Raw genomic sequence first — 14,206 nt, 5'->3', positions numbered from 1 at the left:
TGACACTGACACTGCTTTATGCATTTTTTATGGTGGCATTTTTGAGGGCACTGTTTACTGGATAGTAAATTAAAGTAACTCTCAAAAAATGGCATGTTAGCATTATAATTGTGAGCATGTTGGCATACTGATGTTTGAATCAAAGTATCGCTGTGCCAAAGTACAGCCTTACAGAATCGCCAGCATGACTATCAATTGTTTTCTATCTATAATAATAATCCCAGTAACAACTAGCCTGCCATATGTAATTCTGAATACAATGCAAGCTGATGTGAAATATTTCAAACTACAGTCACACATTTGTAGCTTTCATGTCAGATCCAACACACTGTTTCAATTCTTTCTGCATCTTGTTTGGTTAACCACTAATTCATGATCTGTTGCATCAGCTCATGGGAATACTGACAAAAGCTTTGTGCTTTGGTTCCTCGTCACTCTTCCTCATTTCTCTTCTTCTCCATCAGTATTTTTTTGTCCCACTTCCTTAGTGACAGAGGGGTCTGTCCCTGTTTTGGGCCTTCGGTGTATTTGTTCAGCTTTTCAACTCTCAATATTAGTGCTCATTCAGGCCTCCTTATGCTAACCCATATTTCACTTTTTTTTACCTCTTCACTAAGTTCTGTTTATTATTGTTTACTTTTTACTGAATAATTTGATCCTGTTTAATGGTTGAATTTGAGAGAGCTGAGTCCACTGGACTTTTTTTTTTTTAATTAAACGTGAATAAACAAACAGTTGCACATATTTTAATCAAAACTCCAGTCCAGTGAATTGAACTTTCTCTGGACATTAGTCCAGTAGTACCACTTGGATGATTAAGATACATCATACCAAATATTACCACTGAATTAGATCCAGACACATGTTTTCTATATTAATTAATCAAGGATCACTTATTATTATTATTATAGGGATATCCTGCTGCAGCCTGGCAGGGTCATTTGTCAGCCATCTCCATACATTTCCATAAGACCTCATTCAAATTCTAACTGGGAACAGTAGTTTTATTACCAGCCTGTTGAACAGTACTGACTGCACTATGTCAATGTATCAACCAATTACTTTATTTCTTAGCTGTTTAGTCAATATAATGTCCACTAACCAGCAGCCTAGTTCATATAATGTTCGTGTTTTAGCTGTTCAGTTCAGTGAATTGACTATTTAGACCTTGAAATGTCAGTATGGTGGCTGCTGTATAGAATATAATGTAAGTATGTGAGCTCCTCAGGCAATTTTTGACAGTTCAAGTCCACCCACTGTCAGAGGACAGACCACATACAATACCAGTATTCATCCTCTCAACCAGAGTTCAGAGAGAGAAAGTGTACGGCGGCCTCTAATCAGCTTCTTAAAGGGCTCCTCTGTCCTCCGTCCTCCCGTTCTCTCTCTCTTCTGCTCCCAATTCACACTTATCTCTCTCTATCAAAATGTGTGTGTGTGTGTGTGTGTGTGTGTGTGTGTGTGTGTGTGTAAGTCATGGCCCAAAATGGCCCCAGTGCACCAAATTACATTTAGTCATCATTTTATATTTAACCGGAAAGCAAAAGTGTTGAACCAGTCAGCCAGAGCAACTGTGACTCTATGTGTGTATGTCATGGTGTTCACACGTGGATATTTTAGTTTAACCTCGTCTTTCAGTATGTGTGCTGGAATGTGTGTATAAAGGAGAGGCACGAAAATGAGAAGAAACAAGAGCTGGAGCTAGCCAGCCTCTTTTTTCGACGTCTGTGTGGGCATATGCATGCAGGAAGCAGTGAGTGAGTGTGTGCTTTAGAAAGTGAGATTTTCTGGTGGGAAATGTTTTGTCTTCTAGTGCCTCTTTTCATGAAGTGAGCCTGTCATTGGCCCCAGCCTGATGAATATTCACACAAGTGACAAAGAACGCTCACATAAACAAAGTTGAAGCCAATTAGGCTCCAGAGAAAACGAGAGGGCCAGAGAGACCCAGCAATGCACTGTGCACTTGTGTGTGTGTGTGTGTGTGTGTGTGTCTGTCTGTCTGACACTTGCACTTCTTGCATATGAGAAGAGAAACCACGACAAAGTGAAGCATGGCAAATCGATTTGAGTCTTGGCCACCACAGAGCTGCTAATTATCATGGCCCTACATCCCAGGATTTAAATCACAATCCCAAATGTCAGCATGGGGGCTAAGGTGTGGCCTTGTACTGCTGTTAGCTGCAGCTACACAGTGCACGTCGTGCCCCTGAGGACCGTGGGTTCACATTCACATTTCTCTCCCAGTCTGTGTAGAGCAGCAGCAACAAAAGGGCAGGGTGGAAATTCACGCCCGTATAAACAAAAGACAGTTTGTTTCATGTTCGTCTTGACCTCTGAGGAGTTTTCCCACTGCTCCCCGCATCAGAACCTCTCACCTACTTTGCTAAGACCTTCCCACTCCTTTAAGAGAAGGAAAGACACTCCCTTCAGTCATATATCACATATCAAACGTTTGATCAAATGTTCTTTCTTTTATTTTCAAATTGCTTTCATATGCTTTTATCTTTATTTCTTGTCTTCAGAAGACATGCTCCTTTTTTTATTGTTTTGTTATTTCTTTCTCCATCATCAGTCGGGTCACAGGAATACTTTCACATGAACACAATGAAAGTCCTCCTTATAAGAACTCTTTGTTTGCAACAACATGGTATAAATTATTTAGTTTGCGTCTTATAAATGAACAAGTATGAAATAATTGCAGAAACTGTGTCTCGGCTGGAACCATTTCACTTATCTATGTTTGTGTGTGTGTGTTTTTTTTTTTATCACACATTTTTTAAAAAGAAAAATACCTCATGATTCAATTTCTAGTTCATTTACAAAATATCTTTTCCTGTGTTGTTTCTTACTCAGGGTGGTGCAATCTCCATCCTGACAGCCTGTGAGAGGCCCAGTGATTTTGCTGGAGTGGTTCTGATTGCACCGATGGTCCAGATGAACCCAGACTCAGCCACACCGTTCAAGGTTCTACTGCTCTCCACTTTTGTTCTTTCTTTTCCTTTCAAATTGAGTCACACTATTAAGTACCTAGTTAAGTACTTCAGTTAACCCAGGAGCCAGTCATCTTACTCTACTCAGCCCTGCTGCAGATAGTGATTGTAATACACTTTTTCTTTTGTGTCTTTTGAGAATCAGTGTAAGTACCATTTGAGCAGCATTCGCCGTCTCTTACTGTTTCACAGATACAAGTATGTCCATTTCGCAAGGCCACTGATAAAGCTGGTGTCAAAATCTGCATGGGAGGAGAAGAGATGTGTTTTTCTAATTGTTGGCCTGTTTTAACAAGAAGAAATGTGTTTTTTAGAACCTGTACTGACATAAACTTACAGTAGAAACACACAAGGTGCAAGCAGGTGAATTATACAGAACATACTCTTCAACACACAATTTCATGACTGTGTCTCTTTGTAACACTAGGCAGATGGCGAGAAAAAAAAGAGCGAGAAAGATAGAAACATTCTTCAGGGAGGTGTTGATATGTGAAAATAAACTGAGTGTGTTTCGTTTTTTCGCCGTTTGCAGGTTTTTCTGGCGAAGGTCCTGAACCACATGCTGCCCAGCCTCACTCTGGGCTCCATCGAGTCCAAATGGGTCTCACGGGACAAGAAGCAGGTGAGAGACAAACGTCGGTGGGAGAGCTGTAATTTGTGATTGAAATATGAGGTATGGGCTTGGCTGAAAATAGAATTTACAAGGTCTCAAGGGGGGAAATGTGCAACAGTGCCTGTATGGAATTCCACCACTCAGTACCTACTTTGAATCCTTTCCAAACCGTAAATGGTTTTGTCTTATCTTGCCAAGTTTGTCACTGTGTGTGTGTGTGTGTGTGTGTGTGTGTGTGTGTGTGTGTGTGTGTGTGTGTGTGTGTGCGTGTGTGTAAGTTGTTGTTGTTGTTGTCTTGGGTGGGTTGTATTGTGCTGTTTCTAATGATAAAAACAGGTATATGTAATGTGTCATCTACAGGACGTGGGTTGACGAGGACTCAACAAACAAAATAGCGTTTTAGTTTGTATTTAGTTGTGTATGTGTGTGTGTTCATGCTCCCACATTTCTTGTATAACTGAATACCCAAAGATACAAAGGCAGGACAAAGTCTTCAGGACAAAGTTGACTAATCTTATATTTATTCTGGCCGTATCAATAAACATGCTACCGTTACGGCCTACTGGTCTTAGAGGAAAATGGAAGTCATTTATACACAGGAGTTGGCAAGTAATTAGTTTAAAGTTTCATATGATAATCCACTTCCTTATATTACATATTCATATTGTCTGAAAGATATGACAATGACTAAATACAGGTAAAATGAAAGGTCTATCATTTCAAAGATCTAATTTATTGTATTGAAAAGACAAAACACACCTACGGGCATGTCCAGACACCTCTGTTGGCATATTCTTCTGTTCTGTAGTTTTTGTACAGTTGATGTGTGAACACAAAATACTTCATACATGTGTGTATGTTTGTGTGTCTGCAAGTATTGACACACAAAAGCCGCCCTTTCAGAAGCAGTCTGTAGTAACAATAGAACCCCACATCCTGCTGCTTCTGCTTCCCACAGGCTGTTGGAGGAAGTGGTAAACGTGTTGGCCAGGTACAATAATAGATAGACACAACAGACAACAACATCAATAGATAGATACCTACAGGAATTACTGAATAATTTAATTATTCTGTTTTTCTTTTAGGAGACAGTTAACAGCAGAGAAAGATGAAATGTGACATCCTGACAGGATTTGGTCAAAGTTAAAATAGATTTACACCTGATACAAGGGGTTAACGGGAGACCCCTGCAGCACTAGATGGGCATGTCCCACTTGATTGGAACTATTGTGATCTAATTGTGCTCCCCACAGTACTCGTATTTACATGATTTCATGTGCTTTGGAATGTAAAAACCCACCTTGTTGCATTACTGAGTATGTGCAGTTGCTTTATTTATGCTGTTTCATGCGCAGTTACAGTGAGCGTGAGCCAAGTCTCTAAGTCTCTAAGATGGTTTCATTAACATAACTGTTGAAGGCCTAAAGCTGTTTAATCTACACACACAGATATAACTACAATGTAAGTCAACCCTTTCTTGCAGAAATATAAATAAGGTGTAACATAAGGATATATTGTGCAGCACCATCTAAGTAAGCCACTAAGATGCTCAATATAACAAAATAACATTATGGCCTGATATATTTATAATAATTTAATAATTTATTTTAACAGAAACTACTAAAGCTCCAACATTACCTTTCCACATTGAGATAAAACTATGAGTCTAGCAACAAAGGGTTTAAAATGATTTGCATTTATGCCTTTTCTGGTACAGTGTTATCTCAGTGTCACAGCTCAGCTTACAGTTATTCTTTATTCAAAGCAGCAGCACATGTGACATAAGAGAAGCTTCTTCTGTTAGAGGGGGCCGTCAGCTATGTTTATATATAAGCTGGACAGAAATGAGAGTGTGTGTGACATGTGTGAGAGCACGTATGGAACTTGAAAGTATTCATGTGTAATGTTAGAGAAAAAGGACGTGTCGTCTGCTGGTTAACTTTGATTTAAACTAACAAAGAGTAACATAAAGTATCACATCTACTTTTATGTTTCTGTAGCTCTCCCTTCCTCTCAGTATTATTTCTCTTTCTACAACAGCCCCTCATCCATTTATTTACAACTGTTATTCCAACTTGCCAACTCGTGTTTTTTCCCAGGAATCTTCTCTATTTCTTCCATGGAGGCACTCCTCTTGACTTTCTTCCATATTTGGATTAAGAGTTCGAAGTGATTACCACATGATAAATGAATCTATGGAGCAGTTTTAGCAGGAATGTTTTTGCCCTGTTGAGTTGATTCTGTGTATGAGACCTGTCTGTGAACTCAAACAAACAGATCAGAGCAGCAGAAAAAAGAACTTAAGAACAGTCCTACATCAAAGGGAGATATGTGATGAACTAGCCCGTAACTCTTTCCTTTCTCTCTCTCTCTCTCTGCTGCCAGGTGGAGGCATATGACACAGATGAGCTGAACTTCCACGGCGGCATGCGGGTGTCGTTCGGCATGCAGCTCATGGGGGCGGCGGCACGCATCGAGAGGGAGATCCCATCCATCAACTGGCCCTTCCTGCTCCTGCACGGCGACGCTGACAAACTCTGCGACATCAGAGGCTCCAGGATGATGCACGAGAACGCTCAGAGCTCTGACAAGAAAATCACGGTGGGGATAATGCCTTCAGCTGCACTGTGAAATAATGGTGAAAAAAAAAGTAAAGTAAAAGTTGGCAGAAACTTTAAGCTGTGTAAAACCGTTTACTGTCGCCTCTGAAAATACAGTTCAATATAATCAGCTTATGTTCATTGCCTGAGGTAAGGTGGTTTGGCAGTAAAGGATATGTTTGGATTTGTAACAGTTTTAAATGATAAAAAAAAACTTTCAGTTCAATTTTCTCACACACGTAGAGCTGACTCTAGTACCGTAGGTTGCTTTTACTGAAACAGATCACATGCTGTTTGAACTCTAAGTTCTGCTCTGCATAAGGGTGTGTGTATTAGCAAGGAAGGAAGTTCAAACACTGTTTCTTCACATGAAGTGCATGAGTGACAGAGAAAAAAATGAAATGAAAGGTGAGAGAAGTGAAAAGAGAGAAGAGAGTTTGTGCTCACTTCTTATCTTTGTGGATGATTGTCTTTTCTGTTTGCAGCATTATGGGACATTTGTAACCAATAACGTGATGCTCATGAGGAGTGGGGACTGCTTTATCACATGTCGTATCAGAAAGATGATTGGTGTCCTAAATGTCAGCAGTTCTTTTTGTATCAGGAAATCAGAAAACATATTATTATAATTTTCTTTTGTAGTATTTCCCTGTAGATTTAACTAATTGAATTTAATGAATTTCTGCACTGCAGTTTGTTTAAAAGAAGAAAAAGATTAACTTTATTGATCCATCAATAGGGGAATTCTTTGAGGGCAGAAATTCACTATTTATTTGGCATTCTCTGCATGGGTCAAATTTGTAAATAACCCTTTTTGAATTCAAACTGGTCTCTCTGAACATCTCTTCCTCTTTGCTCCTGTTCAGATCTATGAGGGAGGCTACCACGCTCTTCACCACGACCTCCCAGAAGTGGCCGAGTCTGTGCTGACAGAAGTGACCAGCTGGATCACAGAGCGCCTCCCTGACAAGACATCGCCACAACCACAAGGCTCGTAGGAAACGTGATTTGGTGAAACCATGGTTAGCGCGCCAAGGCAATTGCCAATCTTGTACCAAGAGGCTGGCTCACTTTCCAGTAGCCTGTCAGGCATAACAATACTACTACACTCTCTGGTGGGAAATACTTTTGGGCATATAGATATTTTTTTGTGTGTAAAATGTTTACTGACTTTATCCTCTGGGCACATACTGTACAATATATCCACCGCTCCTGTGTACCTTTCAATCTGCCCAAGTTACACTGTTTTAAATTGATGGTGAGGTCAAAAAAGTCAAAAAACATTTATTATTGTAGAAGAAAACATATGATCAGGGATATGTATTTTGGGCAGAGGGTTTATTTGGTCATAATTTTATGATTAGACCTACAACTAAAGTAAAATTTAATCTACAGTATGCTGGGGTTCAAAGTGCAATAATGAAGTTTCCATCTTGTTTGTGATACATTATTGATCTGGGCAGGGGCATTTCCTTTTTTTCTCATTATTCAGTCAGGGCAGAGGTCAAGATCAGCGCCTCTGGAGCTGCTGTAGGTTCAGTACAGGGTCAATACTAGCTAGGTCCTCACACTGCTTCACTGCCTTTGCGGTATCAGTGGATAAAATACACATTTTCAGTGAGACTGTTTGGTGAGCGCTTGCATAGAAGCAATTTCCATTCCTGGTTCAGATTTGGTGGCTCAAAAGAAACTTTCATCTTCTCAGAAATCACAATCTCTCCCGCCTCCTCCTTTATTGCACTGTTCAGTTGCATGCAGCTCTCACAGAGTCAGTGAGACAATATTCTGAGTGTTGTATGTTTTTTATGATCCATATTTGAATTCTTTTCTTATAGCCATTGAAGGGACCAATAGAAAAACTTGCTTTCCATATAAAGTACTCCATTTCTTTCAGTGGGTGTAGGGAAATGAAAATCAAATTAACCAGGTGACGCTGCTCTGTCTCTCTCTGCAGGTGGGAATTAGATGAAAAGGACAAAGGTCAAAAGGTCTCTCCTCTATGTGAACTTTGACCTTTGGGGTCACAAATAACTTCATTAAGCTTAGAATGCACAGCCAGCTGGAGAACCAGAGAGAGGACATATCGCTCTGTTACTGTGGACAAAAGAGTAGATCTCCTCTGGTCACGTCTTCCATTTGGTGGACACATTTCATCCAAACACATCCTAAACTGATATGGCTGCATATGTAGCATGGGTGGCCACAATGGGGAATCCAACCTCTTTCTCAGAGCGATGCTGGAGTTATCTTTTTTCTTCTTTGAGAGAGAACAGGAGAAAGGAGTGCATTTGATTTTGTATGTTAAAAATTGTTAAATTTAAGTGATCGACATGCAGTGTAATTGCTGCCACTTTATAGTTTTATAAAGTTTTTCCAAACCTCTAAATCTCACACACAGTGGCTAGAGCACCAGACAAGCACCCACTAGATTTTTTCTTTATGTTTTCAAAGTAAATTTTAAAAGTTTTAGCAGCTGCGTTCACCACTTAAAGTCAAACCTGTCAAAGTCAGGTCAGTCAAAAGGTTTTCAGCTAAAACTATAGCAATAATGTCATGGTAGCCTATATTTTTGGAACTGTTAATTATAAGCTAGACAGATGCACACTGAGCTCACCTTTTTATATTGTCAGGTAGACTGTAATTAACAGGTATTGCTACACACGCCAAGCTTTTCCTGCCTGTTCATCAAACAAGAGAAAGTTTCAGCAGCACGAGTCGAGTTACCCGTGTTTGTCCACCCCCAAGATTAAACACAGAAAGGGATCAAACATTAGGATGTTTGTTTCTGTTTGTTGACTTCAGGCATCATTTATGTCCTATAGAAAATACATCTAGTGTGCAGCTCTTGGGAAGAGACACCCAGGCTTTTTAGAATATTTTGACTCATTATCACCCAGAGTTCAAAGGGATTCATGCAGAGAGAGTAGAGGAAGCAGGGAGCGGTATCCACAGAGACCGTTATTCACGTGTAACCACGACAGCAGGCCGGCGGCAGGATAGAATTGTTTTTATTCTATTTTACATGTGTAGTAACCCGGGTGATCACAGCAAGACTGCTAGAATGAGATGAATTTCTGGCTTCATGCCTGCTCTGTAACTCTTTTTCTAAATTTCTGTTTCCTCACTCTTAGCCTCTCTCTGCCCTGTGTCACGCTGTTTCACAACCTTTTTTTTTTTGTTGTTGCTGTGGTGACCAGCGCTCTTTGTTCTGTCCATCACAGAGCCCGTTTGTTCTAATACAGATTCAAACATCTTCTACTGTCAGCCACTCATGCTGCCCCAAGTGGTCAATTATCAGAGCAGCACCAAGTCACATTATAATTGTCATTTGGCTTTTTTCTTGTTCTTTTGACCATGGAACTGCTACTCAGTTAAAATGGGGACACATCACTTAACCTGCCACAGACTGAGCTTAATGCTGTATCTTACCCACAAAATCACTTCAGGAACAGGAAAACCCGTGTCTGTATGCAAGACTGTGACTGAAAATTGCTCGCCTGCTGACATTTTCCAGCTCTGATGTGTTTTTCTCATTTTATTTATCATCTCTGATGTTTGCAAACTGTTCTCTGATCTTCGCACAGAGTGAACCTGCTGGGTTTCATTTGAAAATGAGATTTCATCAGGGAAAATAAAGCAAGGCAAGTTTAAATAGCACATTCTTCCACAAAACTTAATTTAAAGTGCTTTACATAAAATGCATTAAATAAGAAATTAATCATAAGACATTAAGAACAATGACAGAAGGGAGTTCAGAATGCAAGTGCATCATCTTCACTGTTTTCTTAGGCGTCAGAAAACATTTAGTCCAAATATTAGGTTACATTTTTATTGGTTCAGACGCAGACGAGAGATGTAATGTGTTCATCAGTCCCAGTGGGAGTCAGACCTTTAACCTCAACCAGAACTGCAAGAGTTCATATCACGAGTACTTCAAACACAATGGACTCCTGATTGCGCTGCAGCAGGCACACCACAGTCCCAGTTGTATTCAAACTCTTAATAGCACCCTTGCTATGTAAGAGTAAATTTCAAACGCTCTACCTGTCAGAATACATGAGTGCATTTTACTGCATCATTAGCTATGGGGGCGGAGAGAGGTGGAGATGGAGTGAGAAGAGAAGAGAGAGAAAAAGACAGGAGAGAAGCTGGCAGTAACCATGGCAGCACATTATACATATATATATATATCAGTGCAATCAGCCAGTGAAAAATGCGTATTTATTAATGGTGCAGGATGCAAAGCAGACGTTGCTGCGCTTTCAGAGCTGGTTGTCCATTTTGCTGCTCTGAGGATTCCCTTTTGTCTGAGCGTTGCGATAAGAGAGAAAACAATTATAGTCAGAATAATAAGAGCTGCACACACTAAATTCAAATCAGGCTGGTCTGCTGTTTGTACTGAAAATGCACTTTTTCCATTTCAGCAAAGACTGATTTCAAGGCCATATTTTTTCTTTTCTTTCTAGAGAGCTTGTCTTGATTTAAAAAGTAGTGGACAAATGAGTGAAAACAAGCAGAAACCCATCACTCCTTTACTAGATTTTATTCCTACTCCCCTGTCTTTAAGGTGTGTAATCCCTCACACAGTCCTCACATCTTATAAAGCCTTGTACTGTAAGCCTCCCCTGTCCATGCCAGTATAATTTCTACTGGCTTGTATATTTATACAAGCATGAATTGTATGCAGGTTTGCCATACTGAGAGATAGCCATGTACAGATGCATCGTCTGTTAATATGTAATAATCCACTTGACTGTTAATATCTTTTTTTATTTAGGACAGAAGTTCTATGTTAAGTCAAAGAGTGAAAATACTGAAGGCAGGAAGCCGCTGAATCTAATTGGTCTGCGGATTTTATAACAAAGTGAAATTCAATTGGCCTGTTGGTTTCTCAATGAGGCCGTTGTTTTTTTTGTTTTTTGTTTTTTAACTCGACTTTATGACTGTTTCTAAGAAAAGAGCTGTTATATATGATGCAGACTGATGGGCACAGGCCAGTCTTTCTGTAATTTTATGAGATTAAAGTGTACTGGAAAGTGCAGTACAGTGCAGGGTTCGCTTAAATTAAATCTTGAGTCAGTCATCAAGTGTACAGCAAGAATTGAAGAGGTCTTCTCCAAAATGCTGTGAATGCATGAATAGATAAATTGAACATTAAGTTCAAAATCATGTATGTAAAAAACTGAAGATCCAGGTTGTTACAGTGTCATCATCTCCCCTGAGAACTTAAGTTACACCTCAGTCTATAAAAAAAGATTGCTACTGCATTTTGGAACAAAACCACAATTCAAATCTTGCTGATTTTAGCAACAATGTTGATTGATTCGATTCATTTCTAATGGCCAGACTGCTTGATTACTGAAAATACATCAACATACACTTGACGGAAATATAAAAATCAAGAAGGCATTGTATTTTACAAATATATTTATCTTGTCTAGAGTATTTATAGGAATTAATTTTATGTATAGGCTACTATATATTGATTACACATCATGACAAGGCACTTTTTATACCATAAACCAGTCATATTATGTCATTTTTACTGTTGATACTGCTCAGCTACATGAAGCTCCATAATAGTTTTTGTGATGGAAAGTGGTTCAAGTATGTACTGTCAGCAATCCCAAAAAATGTATGACAATGTTTCTGATATGGTTTTGCATAGAGAGTATTTTACTACTGTCTGTTTAAGTCAGCTTTGTGTTGAAAAAACTGAAGTCTTGTTGATGTTTGTCAGAGAAAAATGAATGTTTAAACCATCTGATATTAAATGTTCTTTTGTTTCATAACAGAATATTAACAACCAGGGTGTTATTGCTATGAGTTTGAAAAAATGTTTCCAAAATTTACTTTTGAGGAATTTACCTTGTATAATTCTTCTTAAAAAAGGTAAATAACACATGAGTGAGAGATTTCATGGAGCTCTCTCTTACATCTCAGATCTAAGACAATTTAGTCAAAATATGTTTGAGGACTAAATTGCAGGTATCAGGTTTTCTCCCAACAGCAGTATGTTTCTAGGGAAAATATGCCTTGGATTTATTTGACTAAGAATTCCACAAAATTTTAGAGATTTTTATGGGAATATAATATTATACGTTTATTTTTGGATCGTGGTCTAGTCTTGTTTGTGCCTTATTACTATAATGAATGTGTATCTCTGTGTGTGAGTGTTTTGATATAGATTACTTGTGCAGAGCTGCATTAAGCAGATCTGTTACTCTGGTTTTCTGGCTGTCTGTTGTCACATCTGTTTCTGGTTCAGTAATCGTGTCTGTCTGCTTGTCTTCTTCCTGGCTGTCTCTTTCTATTTATGTCTGTCTGAATTTCTGTCCAGTCGGGGGGTCTGAGCAGGCTTGGGTCAAAAAACTGTTCTCTAAATCTTTTAGGCTGAGTTACAACTCATAAAATACCTCCCAGCTCCTTTAAACACCTGTTTTGTTTTAGTCTGCCTAAGGAATCTTGCAATATCAAGAAACATTATACTTGACATTAAAGATAAGGCTTTGGCCCTGCTGGGGTTGCTATAAAGGCAGAATGACTATATAACATTTGGAATTTGTCTTTTTTTTGCATTGGTTTCCAACAGAAAACAGGTATCTCAGACCATAATAAAACAAGAATTTGCAATATCACAAGAACCATATTACCATCAAGACTGTTCTGTGTTGAATGATTTCATTTTTTGTCCTTGGTGTTATTTGTACATGTTGAGATACTGAGCAGCTGAAAAAATATTAATTTAGATTTCATCTAACTATACAGTTAACATTAACAAACTAATACTTCTACAGCTAACAGTTACTGGTAAAGATCTACATCTGTCGCAGTTGTCTGTGAAATGCTTCAATGTATTGTCATGTGAGAATGTAGAAATGTAGGAACTAGGAAGGTAGTGGAAGGAAGTACTAGGAAGTGTGAATTGTTGTCAGGATAAGCAATGCCTATCCCATCAAGACATGCAGTATAAATGTGACGGAGAAAAGAGAACAATGTTTTTAATTACATTATGGGAAAACAATGTAAACCAAACCCCACCATGATCATGCATTGACGTAAAGTGTCAAGTCAACTGGAGTTGGTGATAGGCAGCCCACCATCAACCACATAATGTTATGTTGAAGAATCACACTCTTGAGTCTTCCTTGTAAAGAAATGTGTTGTTTGTTTTAAAAGCTCACTGCATTTGTCAATTTTAATTCAAGTGTGACAAAATATTGTATATAAGATGTATATAAAATGTAATAATGGAAAAACTATTGAATCACTGAAAGTCAAACTCCCTGTTACTAGATGATTCATAATGTCCATTATCTCTTACAGAATAAACTAAATGACTGTTTAACTGCACTGTCTGACTGGAATTCTTTCACAGCCTACATGCAAACTACAAATCCAAGCAAATAATTTAGGTATTTATTGTTTGTAATAATAAAGAAAACTGTTATTACTGGCATACTTTTTGGGGACCAATCATTGGCTGCAGATCAGCTCCCAGTGCAGGTAAAACGAGGTGTGAAAAGTTAATTTTCATGCTGTAATGAATACATACAGAAGAGTGACATCTGGTTTGATACATGTCAGTATGCCTGTGGCCCAGGTACACCTGGTTTTTGTGGTGTTTCATGTGAGTACATTTAAGGAGTTCAGAGTAAACAGTATACCCAGATGGTTGTAATCATTTTAGCTGTTGAGTTGGTTGGTCATCCAGCAGGTGGTGATACTGCACCACAAAATTCATCAAAGGCAGCCTGGATGGTATGAATGTAGTGTATGCAGACCAGTGCACTCATACACATAGGGCATGAATGAAGGAAGGTTAAAGAGATTTGTTTTTATTCTCACATGGTTTTATTTAGTTTTGTGGGACTCAAACTTAGGACCCAAACCTGACTTTACTCTCATCGAAACAGTGAAATCTCCCATCTTTCTGCTGGCATGTAGATTAATACTACACATGCATTCTAATGAAATCATTCAATCATTTAATCATTAAAAGG

The 14,206-nt window shown here is 38.7% G+C and overlaps 1 protein-coding gene across 2 annotated transcripts in view; it reads left to right on the top strand.

The window, feature by feature from the left end:
- The window catches only part of mgll (monoglyceride lipase), a 39,322-nt gene extending 25,771 nt beyond the window's left edge, over nt 1-13,551 (top strand). For both annotated transcript variants that reach the window (XM_027288952.1, XM_027288951.1), the window contains 4 exons: nt 2,854-2,964; nt 3,523-3,612; nt 5,989-6,204; nt 7,070-13,551. In XM_027288952.1, the coding sequence (XP_027144753.1) occupies nt 2,854-2,964; nt 3,523-3,612; nt 5,989-6,204; nt 7,070-7,201 (549 nt within the window). In that variant the 3' untranslated portion in view covers nt 7,202-13,551. The remainder of the gene's footprint in view (nt 1-2,853; nt 2,965-3,522; nt 3,613-5,988; nt 6,205-7,069) is intronic.
- The last annotated feature ends 655 nt before the right edge of the window (nt 13,552-14,206 follow it).

This window comes from Larimichthys crocea, chromosome XV (genome assembly GCF_000972845.2).
Source record: "Larimichthys crocea isolate SSNF chromosome XV, L_crocea_2.0, whole genome shotgun sequence".
NCBI lineage: Eukaryota > Metazoa > Chordata > Actinopteri > Sciaenidae > Larimichthys > Larimichthys crocea.
The sequence above is the reverse complement of the archived record's forward strand: the minus strand, read 5'-3'. Positions and strand labels throughout refer to the sequence as shown.